This window comes from Lampris incognitus, chromosome 3 (assembly GCF_029633865.1).
Source record: "Lampris incognitus isolate fLamInc1 chromosome 3, fLamInc1.hap2, whole genome shotgun sequence".
Taxonomy (NCBI): Eukaryota; Metazoa; Chordata; class Actinopteri; order Lampriformes; family Lampridae; genus Lampris; species Lampris incognitus.
The window spans coordinates 116,866,667-116,888,002 of NC_079213.1; the positions used below are offsets into that span (position 1 = coordinate 116,866,667).

Here is a 21,336-nt window from a genome sequence, read left to right on the forward strand (position 1 = left end):
ATAGAAAGGTAGTCCTTCAGAAGAGGATCCCATAGAAAGGTAGTCCTTCAGAAGATGATCCCATAGAAAGGTAGTCCTTCAGAAGAGGATCCCATAGAAAGGTAGTCCTTCAGAAGAGGATCCCATAGAAAGGTAGTCCTTCAGAAGAGGATCCCATAGAAAGGTAGTCCTTCAGAAGATGATCCCATAGAAAGGTAGTTCTTCAGAAGATGATCCCATAGAAAGGTAGTCCTTCAGAAGATGATCCCATAGAAAGGTAGTCCTTTGGTTCGGAGCCCCGTGTTACCTCCTGCTCGGTCGGGCATTCCTACAGACACAGTTGGCCGTGTCACTGCACTAGCGCCTCCTCTGATGGGTCGGGGTGCCTTTTTTGGGGGGGGGGGACTGGGGGGAATAGTGTGATCCTCCCACTCGCTACGTCCCCCTGGTGAAACTCCTCACTGTCAGGTGAGAAGAAGCGGCTGTTAACTCCACGTGTATGGGAGGAGGCATGTGGTAGTCTGCAGCCCTCCCTGGATCAGCAGAGGGGGGTGGAGCAGCAACCGGGACGGCTCGGAAGAGTGGGGTAATTGGCCGGATACAATTGGGGAGAAAAAGGGGGGTGGAATCCAAAAAAAAGAAAAGAAAGGTAGTCCTTCAGAAGAGGAGGCAGCCATGTGTAATTGACCTTTCGCAAAGTCCCGCCCCCCTTAGTTACTGTTGCTATGCCCGTCAAGCATTTCAGAACTATCCAGGAAGTAGCCGGAAAACACCAAAACATGAAGGAAGAGATCAGCGCAGTGTGGGTAAAAGTAACACTAATAATACGTTAGCTGTATTAGCTATCAATAATAGCTAGTAGCAAGCTTAGCTTGGAGCAGACAGGTATTTTTGTTGATTTTGGATGGATTAAGCTGGCCATGGGGTGGGTCTGCTATACTGCCAAATCTGTTGCCGACATTGCGCTTCTTAAGTTCTGGGTTTCGGGAAGGGAAAGAGAATTACACCCCTCCAAACTTTTCAGATATCTAGTATCTGATCTGCAGATCCCATAGGCACACCGTTTCAGTATTTTGTTGTGTGTTTGAAAGCTTGACGGACCGTTGCTATGGTAGGATTGGAGAAGCACCGTTCTGGGGCGGTACTTTGCGAAAGGTCAATTGTGTTGACAATCTTTATCTCATGAAGCAGCAGCTAGTCACTATCACACTTTCCATGAAACGCACAAACGCACAACACTCAAAACTCACTGTTTGTTCACGTGTGTAAGTGTTGTTGGTGTGTGTGTGTGTGTGTAGTGTGTGTGTGTGTGTATGTGTGTAGTGTGTGTGAGTGTAGTGTGTGTAGTGTGTAATGTGTGCGTGTGTGTAGTGTGTGTGTAGTGTAGTGTGTGTATAGTGTAGTGTGTGCGTAGTTTAGTGTGTGCGTGCGTGTGTGTAGTGTAGGAGGTCCTACGTCTCCTGGTGGGCGGGGCTGAGCTAGCAGGACTTTGTCACATAGTTTGAAAGACCGGCTGCAGTAGTCAGGCGGTGCGGTGAGGAGTCTTCAACGGTGGGAAGGGAAACAACATCAGGTAGGTTTATTTCCTACCAAGGTTTTCATATTAGCTGTTAAATCAGTTGACTGAGTTTGATCGTAGGGTCCTTTGCAGTCCTGTCACAGCGCACACTTACATTTAAAACAGCTCTATAACAACGATGTCTTTGAAAACATGAAACCCTTCAAAGTGAAGGACGGTGAATCAGAATATCTGAACTTCACCTGAACAGCAGCCGAACAGCAGCTGAACAGCAGCCGAACAGCAGCTGAGCTTCACCTGAACAGCAGCTGAGCTTCACCTGAATAGCAGCCGAACAGCAGCTGAACAGCAGCTGAACTTCATCTGAACTTCACCTGAACAGCAGCTGAACTTCACCTGGACAGCAGCTGAACTTCACCTGAACAGCAGCTGAACATCACCTGGACAGCAGCCGAACAGCAGCTGAACTTCACCTGGACAGCAGCTGAACTTCACCTGGACAGCAGCTGAACTTCACCTGGACAGCAGCTGAACTTCACCTGAACAGCAGCTGAACTTCACCTGGACAGCAGCCGAACAGCAGCTGAACTTCACCTGGACAGCAGCTGAACTTCACCTGGACAGCAGCCGAACAGCAGCTGAACAGCAGCCGAACAGCAGCTGAGCTTCACCTGAACAGCAGCTGAGCTTCACCTGAATAGCAGCCGAACAGCAGCTGAACAGCAGCTGAACTTCATCTGAACTTCACCTGAACAGCAGCTGAAATTCACCTGAACAGCAGCCGAACAGCAGCTGAACTTCACCTGGACAGCAGCTGAACTTCACCTGGACAGCAGCTGAACTTCACCTGAACAGCAGCTGAACATCACCTGGACAGCAGCCGAACAGCAGCTGAACTTCACCTGGACAGCAGCTGAACTTCACCTGAACAGCAGCTGAACATCACCTGGACAGCAGCCGAACAGCAGCTGAACTTCACCTGGACAGCAGCTGAACTTCACCTGGACAGCAGCTGAACTTCACCTGAACAGCAGCTGAACTTCACCTGGACAGCAGCCGAACAGCAGCTGAACTTCACCTGGACAGACGCTGAGCGTCACCTGAACAGCAGCTGAACTTCACCTGGACAGCAGCTGAACTTCACCTGAACAGCAGCTGAACTTCACCTGGACAGCTGCTGAACAGCAGCTGCCTGTTTGTTACAGGATACTTCACTTTATGGGGACTAGCCTTCACACGAGTTTGATAAACAGCATTTGATCAGTAACTTGGTCTTGGACAGAGCATGAATGGTTGAGTGACTTTATAGAAGACTCACACTGTGACTCGGTGGCCTTGAACCTCTCGTTACTTATATTATTGGCGAATCAGGAATGTAAGATCACTATGCTCTTTATACTCTCTCTTTCTCACTCTCTCTCTCTAAATCTCACACACACACACACACACACAGCAGGAGAGACCCATTAGCAGGGTGAAGAAGGGTTGATATCTCCCCTCTTACATAAGTGGCTCCTCTCACTTGTCAGCCAATCAGTTGAGGGCAGATGAGCCACTTCCAGGAAGTGGTTCTTATCAGAGGAACACAGTTCACTGTCTAGCAGGTGGTTCCCCACACAGAAACGCCAAGTAGAGCCCACCGACTGTCCACAAAGCCATCTTTCCTCTTTCTTCTGTCTGCTGTAGAGCGTTAGGTGAATATGTATATAGACTACTAAAGGAGGTGAATATGTATAGACTACTAAAGGAACGATGAATATGTTTGGACTACTAAAGGGGGTGAATATGTACAAACTACTAAAGAGAAGGTGAATATGTACAGACTACTGAAGTAGGTGACTATGTATGGACTACTAAAGGAGGATGAATATCTATAGACTGCTAAAAGAGGTGAATATGTATAGACTACTAAAGGCGGATGAATATCTATAGACTGCTAAAAGAGGTGAATATGTATAGACTACTAAAGGAAGATGAATATCTATAGACTACTAAAGGAGGTGAATATCTATAGACTACTAAAGGAGGTTAATATGTATAGACTACTAAAGGAGGTGATTGAATAGACTAATGAAGATGAAGATGTATAGACTACTAAAGGGAAGGTGAATATGTACAGACTACTGAAGGAGATGAATATGTATAGACTACTAAAGGAAAGGTGAATATGTACAGACTACTAAAGGAGATGAATATGTATAGACTACTAAAGGAGGTGAATATGTATAGACTACTAAAGGGAAGGGGAATGTGTGCTGACTACTGAAGGGTAGGTGAATATGTGTAGACTACTAAAGGAGGTGAATATGCATAGACTACTAAAGGAGGTGAATGAATAGACTAATGAAGATGAAGATGTATAGACTACTAAAGAAAGCGAATATATGTGGACTACTAAAGGAAGGTGAATATGTACAGACTACTAAAGAAGGTGAATATATATATATATAGACTACTAAAGGAGATGAATATATATAGACTAATAAAGGAGATGAATATATATAGACTACTAAAGGAGGTGAATATGCATAGACTACTAAAGAAGGTGAATGATGGGCTAATGAAGATGAAGATGTATAGACTACTAAAGAAGTGAAAATATATGGACTACTAAAGGGAAGGTGAATATGTACAGACTACTAAAGAAGGTGAATATATATAGACTACTAAAGGAGATGAATATATATATAGACTACTAAAGGAGGTGACTATGTATAGACTACTAAAAGGAAGGTGACTGTGTACTGAATACTAAAAGGAAGGTGACTGTGTACTGAATACTAAAAGGAAGGTGAATATGTGTAGACTACTAAAGGAAGTGAATAAGTATAGAATACTAAAGGAGATTAATATGTATAGACTACTAAAGGAGGTGACTAGGTATAGACAACTAAAGGGAAGGTGAATATTACAGACTAAGGGAAGGTGAATATGTATAGACTACTGAAGGAGGTGAATATGTATATACTGCTAAAGTAGGTGAATATGTACAGATTACTAAAGGAGATGACTATGTATAGACTGCTAAAGGAGGTGAATATGTATAGACTGCTAAAGTAGGTGAATATGTACAGACTACTAAAGGGAAGGTGTATATGTACATACTACTAAAGGAGGTGAATATGTATAGACTACTAAAGTAGGTGAATATGTATAGACAACTAAAGGAGGTGAATATGTATAGACTGCTAGAGTAGGTGAATATGTATAGACTACTAAAGGAGGTGAATATGTATAGATGTCTAAAGGAGGTGAATATGTATAGACTGCTAAAGGAGGTGAATGAATAGATTAATGAAGATGAAGATGTATAGACTACTAAAGGAAGTGAATATATATGGACTACTAAAGGGAAGGTGAATATATACAGTGGTGTGAAAAAGTGTTTGCCCCCTTCCTGATTTCTTATTTTGTTGCATTTTTGCCACACTTAAATGTTTCAGATCATCAAACTAATTTAAATATTAGACAAAGATAACACAAGTAAACACAAAATGCAGTTTTTAAATGAAGGTTTTTATTATTAAGGGAAAAGAAAAATCCAAAGCTACATGGCCCTGTGTGAAAAAGTGATTGCCCCCCCACTGTTAAAATATAAATTAAGTGTGGTTTATCACATCTTTGGAAAGCTGAGTTCAATTTCTCTAGCCATACCCAGGCCTGATTACTGCCACACCTCTTCTCAATCAAGAAATCACTTAAATAGGACCTGCCTGACAAAGTGAAGTAGACCAAAAGATCCTCAAAAGCTAGACATCATGCTGCAATCCAAAGAAATTCAGGAACAAATGAGAAACCAAGTAATTGAAATCTATCAGTCTGGAAAAGGTTATAAAGCCATTTCTAAAGCTTTGGGACTCCAGCGAACCACAGTGAGAGCCATTATCCACAAATGGCGAAAACATGGAACAGTGGTGAACCTTCCCAGGAGTGGCCGGCCGACCAATTTACCCCAAGAGCGCAGCGACGACTCATCCAAGAGGTCACAGACGACCCCACAACAACATCCAAAGAACTGCAGGCCTCACTTGCCTTAGTTAAGGTCAGTGTTCATGACTCCACCATAAGAAAGAGACCGGGCAAAAATGGCCCGCATGGCAGAGTCCCGAGACGAAAACCACTGCTGAGCAAAAAGAACATAAAGGCTCATCTCAGTTTTGCCAGAAAACATCTTGATGATCCCCAAAACTTTTGGGAAAATACTCTGTGGACTGACGAGACAAAAGTTGAACTTTTTGGAAGGTGTGTGTCCCATTACATCTGGCGTAAAAATAACACCGCATTTCAGAAAAGGAACATCGTATCAACAGTAAAATATGGTGGTGGTAGTGTGATGGTCTGGGGCTGTTTTGCTGCTTCAGGACCTGGAAGACTTGCTGTGGTAAATGGAACCATGAATTCTGCTGTCTACCAAAAACTCCTGGAGGAGAATGTCCGGCCATCTGTTCGTGACCTCAAGCTGAAGCTTACTTGGGTTCTGCAGCAGGACAATGATCCAAAACACACCAGCAAGTCCACCTCTGAATGGCTTAAGAAAAACAAAATGAAGACTGTGGAGTGACCTAGTCAAAGTCCTGACCTGAATCCGATTGAGATGCTGTGGCATGACCTTAAAAAGGCGGTTCATGCTCAAAAACCCTCCAATGTGGCTGAATTACAACAATTCTGCAAAGATGAGTGGGCCAAAATTCCTCCACAGCGCTGTAAAAGACTCATTGCCAGTTATCGCAAACGCTTGATTGCAGTTGCTGCTGCTAAGGGTGGCCCAACCAGTTATTAGGTTTAGGGGGCAATCACTTTTTTACACAGGACCATGTAGCTTTGGATTTTTTTCCCCTTAATAATAAAAACCTTCATTTAAAAACTGCATTTTGTGTTTACTTGTGTTATCTTTGTCTAATATTTAAATTTGTTTGATGATCTGAAACATTTAAGTGTGACAAACATGCAAAAAAATAAGAAATCAGGAAGGGGGCAAACACTTTTTCACACCACTGTATATATATAGACTACTAAAGGGAAGGTGAATATATATAGACGACTAAAGGGAAGGTGAATATATATTGACGACTAAAGGGAAGGTGAATATATATAGACTACTAAAGGGAAGGTGAATATGTATAGACTACTAAAGGGAAGGTGAATATATATAGACGACTAAAGGGAAGGTGAATATGTATAGACTACTAAAGGGAAGGTGAATATATATATTGACGAGTAAAGGGAAGGTGAATATATATAGACTACTAAAGGGAAGGTGAATATATATATATAGACTACTAAAGGGAAGGTGAATATATATTGATGACTAAAGGGAAGGTGAATATATATAGACTACTAAAGGGAAGGTGAATATATATTTATATATATACTACTAAAGGGAAGGTGAATATGTATAGACTACTAAAGGGAAGGTGAATATGTATAGACTACTAAAGGGAAGGTGAATATATATATATAGACTACTAAAGGGAAGGTGAATATGTATAGACTACTAAAGGGAAGGTGAATATATATAGACTACTAAAGGGAAGGTGAATATGTATAGACTACTAAAGGGAAGGTGAATATGTATAGACTACTAAAGGGAAGGTGAATATATATATTTAGACTACTAAAGGGAAGGTGAATATATATATATATATAGACTACTAAAGGGAAGGTGAATATATATAGACTACTAAAGGGAAGGTGAATATATATATATATATATATATATATAGACTACTAAAGGGAAGGTGAATATATATAGACTACTAAAAGAAGGTGAATATGTATAGACTACTAAAGGGAAGGTGAATATGTATAGACTACTAAAGGGAAGGTGAATATGTATAGACTACTAAAGGGAAGGTGAATATATATATATAGACTACTAAAGGGAAGGTGAATATGTATAGACTACTAAAGGGAAGGTGAATATATATAGACTACTAAAGGGAAGGTGAATATGTATAGACTACTAAAGGGAAGGTGAATATATATGTATAGACTACTAAAGGGAAGGTGAATATATATATATAAAGAGACTACTAAAGGGAAGGTGAATATATATAGACTACTAAAAGAAGGTGAATATGTATAGACTACTAAAGGGAAGGTGAATATGTATAGACTACTAAAGGGAAGGTGAATATGTATAGACTACTAAAGGGAAGGGGAATATATATATGTAGACTACTAAAGGGAAGGTGAATATGTATAGACTACTAAAGGGAAGGTGAATATATATATATATAGACTACTAAAGGGAAGGTGAATATGTATAGACTACTAAAGGGAAGGTGAATATATATAGACTACTAAAGGGAAGGTGAATATATATATATAGACTACTAAAGGGAAGGTGAATATGTATAGACTACTAAAGGGAAGGTGAATATATATGTATAGACTACTAAAGGGAAGGTGAATATATAGACTACTAAAGGGAAGGTGAATATGTATTGACTACTAAAGGAAGGTGAATATATATATATACTATATATAGACTACTAAAGGGAAGGTGAATATATATATAGACTACTAAAAGAAGGTGAATATGTATAGACTACTAAAGGGAAGGTGAATATGTATAGATTACTTAGGGGAAGTTGAATATATATAGACTACTGAAGGGAAGTCTGCTCGCTGTTCGTCCCAAGCCCTCCTCAACAGGGCAAGTGCTTGTTGCCACAAACGTCAATCTAGTAGATTTAAGAAAGTTTAATATACTGTTGATAGTCGGTTATCTTGCATAATTTAACACTGACGTTTTTCTCTACACAAAGTTTCTATGGATTATTTATTTTCATTTAGCTATCTCAAAAGAATACATTCTTTAGTTACCAAATACTGCGCTCCTGCTTAAAATTAGAGGGCTGTGGTAGAAAGATTTTGAAGGACATGGCTAGCATCATTAGCACACAGCTGTAGAAGTTGGTGAAATCTCTAAGGTGTTCATGTAGTTGAGTGGATCAGGGTGTGACCATACATAGAATAACATTTCACTAACTTTCTTCCTGTCCGCTCTGTTTCCCACATGTACTAGGGGTGTAACGATACTTTGCGAGACAGTAAATTCCCAATACAAATATGTGATGATCCAAATTGGTGAGACGATAAATGAATCGCGATCGATAATCTTTTTAAACAGCGGAGGGCGCTATCTACTTTTAAGGTCCCTTGTTTGATATCCTACATAGTCATTGTGTCAGTAGCTGTATCAAGGGGCAAAGACATGGCGGCCGCAGCTGGGACATAGGGTACTTTTTCTTGTTGGGCACAGAAATCAGTACCATTATCATTAAATTCCGCAGCCTCGTTGAACAGCCACGTGTCCAGAGGACAGTGCTGCAGCAGGCAGGATGAGCGTTGTCCTCAACTGCTGGTTACGTTACCTCTGTTTCCAGGAACTAACATCAGCACCATGGGGAAACCGTCAGGTCCCTCTAGGCCTTCAGAGGGGGCCCAAGATATTCTAAAATATAATATTTAATAAGTCGTCAGTTCTAATTTTATTTTATGATTTCATAATTTGACAATCAACATCGAAACAAAAAGTTTCTGAGTGCGTGGGAGGATCATGCTATTCCCCCCAAAGGAGGCGCTATTGCAATAAGTGCATCATTTAACGTAGGAAGTCAGGAGAACTACTAGTCATCAGAGGTCATAAGTGCATCTAAATAAGCATCTAAGAGCAACACCAGTGCTAAAGTAAAAGTGCAAGAAAGAGATTTTTTTTTTTAATGAGTGAATACAATAAGTGCTAAGAACAAGTAACAGGGTGGTAGTTCTTGAAGAGGTGAGTTTTCAACCTGCTCCGAAAGATGGGGAGCGACTCCGCTGTCCTGACATCAGTGGGGAGTTCATTCCACCATTGTGGGGCCAGGACAGGAAAGAGTCGGGACCGGGTCTATCGGCAGCAGGGGCCTCTGAGCAACGGGGCAACCAGGCGTCCCGAGGCAGCAGAGCGAAGTGGTCGGGTGGGGGTGTAGGGCTTGACCATGGCCTGGAGATAGGAAGGAGCTGTTCCTTTCACTGCCCTGTAGGCCAGCACCAGAGTCTTAAACTGGATGCGAGCAGCTCCCTGGAGCCAGTGTAGGGACACGAGAAGGGGAGTTGTGTGGGAGAACTTAGGGAGGTTGAACACCAGACGAAGCCGGATGTGGGACACATACCCACATCCGGCTTTCCACCCGTAGACACGGCCAGTTGTGTCTGTAGCGACGCCCGACCAAGCCGGAGCTAACACGGGGTTTTGTGCAGTAGGAAGGGGTGGCTGTCATGTGTTTTGCGCATAGTTTTGTACCCCGGCACGTTGTCACCAAATTCCGCTGAAGTGCACACACAGCTTGTATGATGATGCAATTATTTGTATTTTGTAAGGATTGGCATTTTGTTTAGAAGTGAGTTGTTTTGGTGATAACTCTCACTCTTTCCATGCTGTTTGCTCGGTGCATTACCTAGGCTGGACTGCACCAGAGGGGCAGCCCTACACATGTGGTTGTCCGTGAATGAATGACTAAGTGAGTGCCTGAGTGAATGATGGACTTTCACAATTGGTGGGACGGCTGAGTTGGAATTTCCCCACTGGCCGTTGCTCTTTCAAAATTAGTCGGTGTCAACAATTTTCTATTACATCATCAGTTTTTCACAGGGCCTGTTGTGTATCTACGGGATAACTGAATTATACAACGATCAAGGTGTAATTTGGTCTTCCTCTTTTATTTGCTAGACCGTAGTAACATCATGAAACGACTGCGTTAAGCAGGCCCGGAAACATGAGTGACCCTCTTGCTCTGTCTTCTTCCAAGGGCGCGCACCAGAGTGGCGCGCGTACATTTATACAACATACACAACCAATAGACATTGAGGGTCAGAGGTCAAACATAAAATACATATTACTGCAACTAAAAACATTTGCTTTCGTGTGCATCTCCATACACTACACTCCTCCCTTTAAATCTGAACCCAGTACATTTACAGTACTTTTTTTTTTTTACATCTTTTCAACATGACATTGTTATATAACAACAACTGGGTTCTCACATATTTAACCTATCAGGCGGCTTCACCTGCCGCTGCGGCCTCTGCTGGACACCCTCTGCAACTGCGGAGGGAGCAGCATCACTGGATCCTTGCTGCACAACCCTCTCAGTGGATTCTGGAACGTCTACAGGCGTTGCTCCACATGCATGTGATACATGTGGAACAACCCTCAGATCATCATCAGATTCATCTGACACATTACAGGTCTCAATCTCAGTATTGATCATTTGATTGACATGTCTCTTGTACACCTTTCCATACACTTTCACAAGATATGTGACAGGACCAAGTGCCTTTAGAATGCACCCAGGCACCCATTTAACACCTTCCCCTCCCCTGTGGTTTCCAACCAACACCTTCTGTTTTGGTAGGAAGTGTCTGACTTGTGCCAACGTATCTGCTTGCTTGGACTGTTGACTGTCCTGTCTCTGTTGCATGGACTCTGTGTGAAATTAGGTTTGGTGAGAGACAACCTGGTTTTGAACTGACGTCTGAGAAACAATCCTGCAGATGTTTTCCCTGTAGTAGACTGTGGTGTCCTCCTATAACAGAATAGGAAAGTGTGTATGCAGTGCTGCAACATCATATTGCTACTCTTTCCCTTTCCAAGAGCTGTTTTCAGGTTCTGCACCAAACGCTCTGCAGCCCCATTAGAAGCTGGGTGGTGAGGAGAACTCTTAATGTGTTTCACCCCATTGTTTTTCAGGAATGTTTCAAACTCAGTAGATACAAATGGTGGTCCATTATCAGACACAAGTTCGTCTGGAAGACCCCAAGTGGCAAAGTATCCCTTCTATGGTCTTTTCAGATGTAGTGCTACTCATCAAAGCTACTTCTGGCCAACGTGAATAGCTATCAGTGACCACTAGGAAGTTGAACTTTCCCTTCTGAGCATAATCTATGTGTATCCTCTCCCAAGGATGGTTAGGCCAGCTCCAGTTGTGAACAGGAGCTGTGGCAGGGTGGTGTCTGTTTAACTGGCATGTCTGGCAACTGTTTACCGGTGACTCTATGTCAGAATCAAGGTTTGGAAACCAAAAGTGACTATGGGCTAATGCCTTCGTCTTTACCATTCCCTGGTGATTTTCATGCAATTCACGTAACATCTGTGGTCTTAACACCTCTGGTATGATTACCCAGAAACCCCACATCACACAGTCAGATTCAACAGTCAGTTCTGTGGTTCTTATGAAGTATGGCCTTAACTCATCTTCATTCAAATGCTTTGGCCAACCATTCAATGTGAAGTGCTTCACTCTCTGTAGTACTGCATCGGTCTTTGTCTGTTTTGCAATCTCTTGTGAGGACACTGGCACTTTATCCAAGAATAAGACCCTAAACACAGACCTATAATCTGAGTCTGCCTCTGGAGTCTGTAGTGGTAACCGCGATAATGCATCCGCATCTGCATGTTGTAAGGATGGCTTGTAACCTATGTCATACTGGTATGCTGCTAAAATTAATGACCACCTCTGCAGCCTAGCTGCTGCCAATGTAGGCAGTCCAGTCTTAGGCCCTAGTATCTTTAGGAGTGGTGTGTGGTCTGTAAGCAGAGTAAACTTTCATCCATACAGATAGTCATTAAACTTGGTCACCCCAAAGATGATACTAAGTGCTTCTTTCTCTATCTGAGAATGGTTGACTTCTGTTTTAGTGAGTGTCCTAGACACGTAGCCTATAGGTTTCTCACTGTTGTCTGGAAACTGATGTGAAATCACGGCACCTATGCCGTAAGGCGAAGCATCACATGCCAAAATTACAGGCAGTTTAGGATCCTAATGTGTAAACACTGGCGGGGCTACAAGCTGTGCTTTAGTACGCTCAAACGCCTCTTGACATTCTCTTGTCCAACCCCACTCTTTATGTAGGAGCTCAATCGTAGGCTTAATCTCGCTGGACAGGTTTGGTATACATTTGCCATAGTAATTGAGCATGGCTAAGTACGACCTCAATTCTGTCACATGTTTCGGCACAGGAGCTTTGTCAATAGCCTCAGTTTTCTCTTTAATTGGGTGCACACCCTCAGCATCAACGACATGCCCGAGGTAGGCCACACTGTTCTGAAAGAAGGCACATTTCTCTTTGTTAAGCCTCAGCCCATGTTCTTCCAGTCTCTGTAACACTTTTAAAGATTGCGCAGATGTGCGGTGGTATCTGTTCCTGTCATCAAAATATCGTCTAAGTAGCAGACCACGCCATCAAGCCCTTGTAATACTTCATCCATAGTGCGCTGGAAAATAGCGGGCATGCTAGCGACCCCATATGGCAAGCGGTTGCATACACAGAGACCTCTGTGTGTATTGATGGTGAGAAACGGCTTACTTTTCTCATCCATGTCGAGCTGAGTGTAGGCCTGCGTCAAGTCAAGTTTAGTGAAATGCTTTCCACCTGCTAAAGTGGAGAATACATCCTGCGGTTTTGAAAGTGTGTACTGATCTACATCAAGCCACTGATTTACCGTCACCTTATAATCTCCGCAAATGTGCACTGATCCATCTTTTTTCGGAATGCACACTAGCGGCGCAGCCCATTCACTGTGCTGCACAGGAGAGATAATTCCCTGCTGTTCGAGTTCGATTAACTTGTTATCCACAGCTTCACGCAGTGTATAAGGCACTGGCCTCGCTTTGCTAAATTTTGGTACAGCATCCGGTGATACACGCAAGGATGCAGTGACGCCTTTTGCATGGCCCAGCTCTGCGCTGAAAACTGCTCTGTGCTCTGAGCACACTTGATCCACTGGGTCAGCTGCGGCAGCGATTCACTTTTGACCAATCTAAGTTGAGCACTCGAATCTAATCACGCCCCACCAGCGCCGGTTCTCTACCATGGGCCACTAGCAAGGGCAGCTGTGAATGCTGCTTCCCACATTTCCGTGAAGACGTTTCGCCTCTCATCCAAGAGGCTTCATCAGTTCGTGCCTTTCTGACTAGACAAGCTAGTCTGACTGGCTGGTGATGAAACTCAGATATTTATCCTCTTTGGAGTCGTTATCAGAGCTATTGATGTCAATGGCTATTTGTGTTTCGATGTTTAGCCACGCCCGTCTTTATCAGAGCTATTGATGTGCATGGCTCTTTTGTGATCTGATGTTTAGCAGCGACGGTCGTTAGGGGTGTTAGTTTCGACTTTGTTGGGGCGAAATGTCTTCACGTATATATACCAAGTCCAGTTACACTTTTGTCGTGTGCATATATGACAGGCAAGGGAGTCGCGATTAATACCGTGCTTTATTCAGCCATCCGCTTCCAGTACAGATTAGAACAATACCAGAATGCCCCAGTACAGAACCGCGCTAAAACATATAGTTGCGTGCCCCTCCTCTTACGTACACAGCATGCTGGGCACTGTAGTTCTCATCACATCGCCCTCCTTTTAAAGAACATGTAGGTTCCAATGGAGACAATAACATTGCTAGAAAACATAGCAACAGCAATACCATATTAGCAATTTGCTAATTAACAGCATAATCAGCTAACAATGAAGACATGCACTTCAAAAATTCAAAAATTAACCTGAAGGGTGGGGTAGACTGCCCAGCCCTTCGACTGAGTGTGGGGATTATTCTGCCCCATTGCTCACTCAGTATCTAAACATCATACCGCTTTGGGGGTTTTACAACTCTGCCACTGGAGGTGATGGTGAACCCAGAGGGCCTTGCTGGCACGTCCGGCTCCGTGGGAGTGCCCAATGAGGTGGCGACCGGTGGGCTGAGTTGTTCCTGCTGCAAGTCATTGCTGTCTCTGGCTGCTTGGGTTGCAACAGTTGCAGGGGCAGGCACGGATTGCAGGTGCCTGCGGTTCCGTCTGAAGACAGCCCCGTCTTCCGTACGCACCGTGTAGGAGCGTGGCTCACCTGAGGGATTCACCACGACTGCGGCCATGTTCCACCCCTTTTGCCCGTCTAGTTTGACTCGTACCCTCTCACCTGAGTGCAGTTCGGTTAGGGCACGTGCAGAGTGTCTCCTGTTGAAGAAAAACTTATAAGCCTCTTTTGCCCTTCTGTCATTCTTCTCCACCTCCTTGTGGTCGAAGAGCTTTGGCTGGAGTTTCCTCTCCAGCACTGGCATGGTGGTCCGGATCTGGCGGCCGGTCATGAGCTGCGCGGGGCTCGCACCTGTGGCAGGAAAATTCTTTTGGCTGTCCCGACGGCCCTTTCGGCAGCTCCATTTGCCTGGGGGAAGTGGGGCTGCTGGTTGCATGGCAGAAATCATAGTTCCTACAAAACTGCCTAAATTCGGCGACGTAAACTGTGTGGTATTGTCACTAACTGTCACTCAGTTCAATTATCACTACATATAAGATTGCTGTACAATATACAGTCCAATGCTGAATTTCCAGTTGTGTAAACAAGTGCAGTTGTTAACCTAGATATTAATCTCTGTAACCCTGGGTTTCTTGTTGCTTCCAGAGACTTTCTGTTGCTGGTTCGAGTTTCCAGGATGTGCTGAACCAGGAGGAAGTCCAACCAGTCAACTTTCTTTACCAACCACCTGCCACTGAACCAATGTCTATCCAGGAGGTCACTGCTTTTACGGCGCCCATGGAGAGCACTCCCAGGCGGTGGGTGCTGAAGCCTCTGTCCCCCAGGCTTGAACTGTCTGACCTCCGCACCATTGTTAGCCCTGCCTGGACTGAGCCCTCCATCCCGGTACAAGGCTGGAATGACTCCACCTTCACATCAGACAGTATTTCTGTTGCCCATCAGTCATCAGTTCTGGTTTCCTCCCAGCAGGGGGAGTGCTCCAAGGATGTCTTGGTACAGGCTAAGCAGGTAGCAGTATCAGATGAGGGAGGGAATACCAGTGATGAGTGGCAGGCCAGCAGCCCCAGTACACCCAGCACTCCCACAAGCAGCTTGGGCTCCCACTGTGGCTTCTACTCCTTTGTGGAGGATCCTGCCAGTCCAGAGGCAGAGTGTAACCAAGTATGGATGGTTTCTCCACAAAGGCAGACTCAGCTGGCCATGCTGAAGGAAGAAAGGGCTTTCAAATTGCAGACATACTCTAGTGGCAAGAAGCCAGCCAGTCTTTTTCAGGAGCTCAATGAGGACTCACAGTACAGCATTGAGACTAACAGCAGTGTAGAAGTAATTGATGAGCACATGGAGAAGAAACTTCGCAAGGAGATCATTCACTGCCAAGCACCAAAGAAAAACATGTCATTCAAGAAACAGTGGAGTGCATTAGAAAATATAGATCTGAACAGCTCTCCCAACAAGATGATAGAAGGTTTTAGTTTGAGCTTTGGGCCAACCAGTTCCAAACCAAAGCTTACCCCACCTGCTGAGGGAGGAACCATTGACAGTGAGCAGATCAACTTTAGAGTAGCACAACAGCAGTTCCTAAAGATGGAGCAAGGCAGACTCAATGTACTACCCATGAACACTCCTTGGTCTTCAAAAACACAAAGCATGTTTCTGAGGTCAGAGGAAGATGTTCATTGCTCGAATAAAGAGCAGTTAATCCAACGAGCAGCATCCTCTATATGGCAGGATGAAGAGGTGCCATCTTCAGGAAGGAAGGTGACTGTATTCTCTGCTGAAGAGAGTTTAGCCAGCAGTGTCTCTGATGATCTGGACTCCAAACTAGAAGACCTGTCAGTGGATCCAAGTGGAGGCTACACCACTAATAAAAGCACTTGCAATGAAAACATTCAGCAAGAGAGCAGGGGTACAAAGTCTATGGATGATTATGAGACACCGATTGAAAGAGAGATCCGTGTCACTCGGGAACGAGAGGAAAACCTGAGGCACTCACGTGGCCTGAAGCCCTGTGATTGCAAGCCAGAGATGCTGGAGATTAAGATCAAGCCTTTATTCTCACAGCCCAGCTCTCCACTGACACCTGTTAAAACCAAAGAGAAGAACCGAGTTAGCTTCCTCATTCACCGCGAGATCCAGAAAGAGAGCCAGAAGGAAGAGGAGCTTCAGCATCAGGTCTGGACTTCTCTCCAGAGAAAGGATGATTTCAAGACACCTGACAAAAGCAGCAATGAAGAGGAGGAGAGCAGGACAGATGAGCATTCCACCGAGGGCTTTCCCTCCCTTTGTTGTCCACATCGTCACCCTGAAGAAACAGAGCTGTACATCAGCAAAATGAGCTCAGCACCATTTTACATCAACCAGCAGGCCTCAGAGATCCAAAACCGCAGCAGAGTTCTGCCTGGTGGAATCACAGCAGACCAACAGCAACTGGCAAAACCTCTGGTTGATGAAACAAGCACTGACGAAACAGTGAGTATTCCTCCATCGGTAGATGGGAAAATTTTGCTTTCAGAGTATTCCATTCCTGATTCCATCTCAGTGTTATTGCTACTTGATCTTTACACCGCCTTTGACAGTACTGCGCATAGTATACGCTTCGTTATGGCCTGCAATATAATGTTAAGAACCTCCAGATGGAACAGAATGCTACTGCTGAAGTTGGGACCAAAACTAAAGTTAGCACAAAAAGTAAGGAAATGTGTGTTTGGTAGATTATTTCTTTGTTGTAACAATGCTTCTTGACAATAAATTTTATATATATCAGGCACCTGATTGTCAGCACCTGGGGTACCAGAAGCTCAAAACAAGAGTCAGTAGCAACAGCAAAATCAGCTGTTTGGCATTGACAGAGAAGATTTGACAAATTTTCATGGGTGCAACCCACATACTCGGCTCTGCTGCTCATCCCACAAATGCATGTTCCTTACAAATGTGGCACCATTTAAAAGGGAAATAAACAGGCTTTCCAACGGTATAAGATTTATTGCCAAGAAGCATTGTTACAACAAAGAAATAATCTACCAAACACACATTTCCTTACTTTTTGTGCTAAGTATAGAAAGTTTGACCATGTCTCAACCATCCTAGCCTCCCTTCACTGGCTCCCTATCCAAGACAAAGTTTCAAATCTAAAGTGCTCCTGCTTTTATATGAGAGTAGGAGCACTTTGAACTTGAAACTTTTTAACTTTGTGTTGGACAGGGGTAGTCTTTGAGAGCAGGCCTTCTTCCTGCTCTCAAAGACTAAAAGTTGTCTGAAGGTTTCAGAGTATAATTTTTTCTTTGGAATAGTCTTGTAGCTGACTTTAAATATGTATATTCTGTAGTTTTCGTCAAATCTAAACTAAACACCTGTTTATTCTCATTTTCATTTGACTAACAGTTATCACCAAGTTGATTAGCTTTGTTGGTGGTTAACATTAGTACCTCCTCCCTGTGAGGGTCTCACTTTCAATGCAAGGTTATGTTAGTCTTTCCAGGTAACACTAAAGGTCCTGTGCTGAAAAGGAACTCGTTCCAAGTAGAAGAGCTCTTTGGTTAAAATTACCTCCTAAATGTCTCATTCCCTGCCTCCCCCTACTTTTCCTCTGCTCCAACTGTCTCTGTCATCTTGACTCAATAGGTCTGGTCTGCTGGTCCATCCTGGATGGGTAATCTAGAGTCTGCCGGTCTACAGTCCAGAAGAGAAGGTACTGTAGATATCATTCAGAGGGAAATAGAGGAGGATATGCGACGAGAGCAGGAACTTAGGGAGCAGAGGGAATCCAGAAACCTGTGGGCCTCCCTGGACACAAACTTTAATAGCATGGGACACAATGCTGATTCTTCCTGCCAGAGTCAGCAGAGGGGGATGATGAGACAGGACCCACCCCTCCTCACTCCTGCACCACTGGTGGAACAAGCAAATAAAGTAGCTCTTAGTCAGTTTTACCCAGCTGACACCCTAGCATCAAAAACAGGTATGGTTTCCACGATAGCCATCATTATTCATCATTAACCCTAAAGTTCAACTATGAAAATAATTGTCTCGGTGTTGACGGTCCATAAAATGTCAGCCATAAGACTATATGAAGAATAACTTTGGAGTACAAAGAATTCCCCTGAAGCTGATGGTTTAAAAAAAAGTGTCTCATTATTAGCTTACATAATGTAGAGGAAAGAGTAACTTCATAAGAACAGGAGTAAAGTCCAGGGACTGTGGGTGAAACTCAGGGTCGGTCTGTTTGGAGTAATGATTAACCAAACATCTAGATTTCCCTTCTAAATATACTCTAACACAGAAGTAAGGAGAACAGCATAAGTATGAATCCCACTCTCTAGACCATTATAAGACAAGAAGCTGATTATGGAAGGTCTTGTGTTTTGGGGAAAGAACTGCACAACTGTTCTGACCTGTTAAGTTGTCCAGGCTAGACTGGAGTCAGAACTACCACAGGATTCTGACAGTTTGAAGATACATTAGTAATGTACAATAGGCCAAGCTGACTTTGGATTGTATGGATAGCTAGGGAGTGCTAAGAGGTGATGACATTAATAACTGATTTACATATTCAGTTGTATTCTTGCTATTTGACATTTTGCACAATATCTTGTTTTACCTATTTTACTGTCCCTACTTGTTTTTTGGGGTTTTTTTTTAAATATATTTTGCAGAATGTCCTCCTCCTACGTTATGCCTCATTCATGGTTCTGATTTTATTATGCGAAGTACTGTAAATTTGCACTGAAACCATTCATTCAACTTTCTGCTTTTATTCTGTTAGGGTTCACAGACAGGTTCAGGTTCATATAGAAACTGATATGTTTAAGAGTTATTTGACAAAAAACAAATAGAATCCCATGGATATACCACAGCTGTACTGAAATGGAGTGAGTCCGAATTCAATGCTCTAATGCTAGTTGAAAGACGGCTCAGAGTAGATAGCTGCGAAGTAAAGCCCTACGCGGGACTGTTTTCTTAATCCCACCTCCGCTGGATTTCTGACTATTACCACCACTCACTCACGCAATGTGTGTGTTACATTCCCACTAGCACCTGCAATGTGTCCACTCCCATCTGCACCTACAAACATTCCATACGCTCATGTCCGCGCAATAGAGTTCTATTGATTTTTGTCTTCTCCCATCCCACAGGAAAAACACATCATTTAACTGTGTAGTATTAACAAACTGATGCACACCTGTCGGTAATAACTTAGTGAAATATTGTTCTAGTACATAATTACATTCATACTAGTGCAATAATTACAGTTATTCTCAGCAGCATAATGAATCGGAGCTGGATCCCAATGCAAGATGGTCAAAGCAGGCCCCAGCCTGCCCATCACAATCAGACATAACATAACGTAATGTCAGTAGCAAGGCAAGGCAAACACAAGGCAAATTTATCTGTATAGCACATTTCAGCAACAAGGCAATTCAAAGTGCTTTACATAAAACATCTTATCTCTAATCTCCTCACATCATCAGCCGCTTCTCCAGGGCCAGGTTGCAGTGACAACAAGCTAAGTAGGGCACTCCAAACGTCCCTCTCCCCAGCAATGCCCTCCAGCTCCTCCTGGGGGATCCCAAGGCATTCCCAGACCAGATTGGACATGTAGTCCCTCCAATGAGTTCTGGGTCTACCCCGGGGTCTCCTCCCAGTTGGACATGCCCAGAAAACCTCAAAACGAAGGTGCCCAGGAGGCATCCTAATCAGATGTCCGAACCACCTCAACTGGCTCCTTTCGATGCAAAGGAGCAGCAGCTCCACTCCGAGCTTCCTCCAGATGTCCGAGCTCCTCACCCTATCTATCTCTAAGGCTGATCCGAGACACCCTATGGAGGAAACTCATTTCATCCGCTTGTATCCCCGATCTCACCCTTTCGGTCACTACCCAAAGCTCATGACCATAAGTGAGGGTTGGAAGGAAGATTGACTGGTAAATTGAGAGCTTTGTCTTCCGGCTCAGCTCCCTCTTCACGACAACGATCCGATACAACGTCCGCATTACTGGTGATGCTGCACCAATCCACCTGTCAATCTCCTGCTCCATACTACCCTCACTCGTGAACAAGGCCTGGAGGGAGCAATCCAGCATTTTCCAGTCAAGAACCATGGCCTCAGACGTGGAGGTGCTGACTCTAATCCCAGCCATTTCACACTCAGCTGCAAACCGCCCCAGTGCGCGCTGGAGGTCGCGTTCTGTTGAAGCCAACAAAACCACATCATCTGCCAAGACCAGAGATGCAATTCTGAGATTCCCAAAACGGACACACTCCACACCTTGGCTGCGCCATGAGATTCTGTCCATGAATATCACAAACAGACTCAGAGACAAGGGACAACCTTGGCGGAGCCCAACACCCACCAAAAACGTGTTTGACTTTGTGCCGAGAATGCGGACACAGCACTCACTTTGGTTATACAACGACTGGATGGCTTGTAGCAACTGCCCCGGTGCCCCATACTCCCGCATTACCCCCCCACAGAGTGCCCCGGGGTACACGGTCGTAAGCCTTCTCCAAGTCCACAAAACACATGTAGACTGGCTGGTCAAGCGCCCGTGCCCCCCTCAGCACTTCCTTGTCTTAATGTGGCTATCTAAATTCAGGTCTGAGTCGATGACTACACCAGTATTTCTGGCTTGGTTCATGGTTTTTAACATTACCGATTGTAGCTGAGCGCTGACTTCTAATTGTTCTTCCTTGGCTCCAAAGACAGTTACTTCAGTTTTATCTTTCTTTAACTGAAGAAAATTCTGACACATCCAATCACGAGTTTGTACAATGCAACTGAAATGTGAACGTGAATCTGGGAACAAATGTAACACCAAGATTTTTGGCTGCCACACTTTGTCAAACCACAGAGTTGTCATTTGTTATCGTTACTTGACCAAGTTGGTGTCTGTGTCTAGCAGGGCCAATGACCAGCATCTCGGTTTTATCTGAATTTAAAAGCAGAAAGTTAAGTGACATCCAGTTTTTCACAGTAGCCAAGCAGGCCTCTAAGTTAGTCCTTTGAGCACGATCAGTGGATGCCTAAATGAAGGGATTACTAAGAGA

General features: G+C 43.9%; 1 protein-coding gene across 3 annotated transcripts in view; it reads left to right on the plus strand.

Annotated features, from left to right (window-relative positions):
* The first annotated feature begins 2,367 nt into the window (after positions 1–2,367).
* misp (mitotic spindle positioning) overlaps positions 2,368–21,336 on the plus strand; it is a 34,674-nt gene continuing 15,705 nt past the window's right edge. Inside the window, exons 1-3 of one of the 3 annotated variants that reach the window (XM_056276577.1) lie at positions 2,368–3,306; positions 14,939–16,762; positions 17,915–18,251. In XM_056276577.1, coding sequence (XP_056132552.1) covers positions 15,035–16,762; positions 17,915–18,251 — 2,065 coding nt within the window. In that variant the 5' untranslated portion in view covers positions 2,368–3,306; positions 14,939–15,034. Of the gene's footprint in view, positions 3,389–14,938; positions 16,763–17,914; positions 18,252–21,336 lie in introns of all 3 variants that reach the window. The other 2 variants (XM_056276578.1, XM_056276576.1) reach the window with 2 other exon arrangements.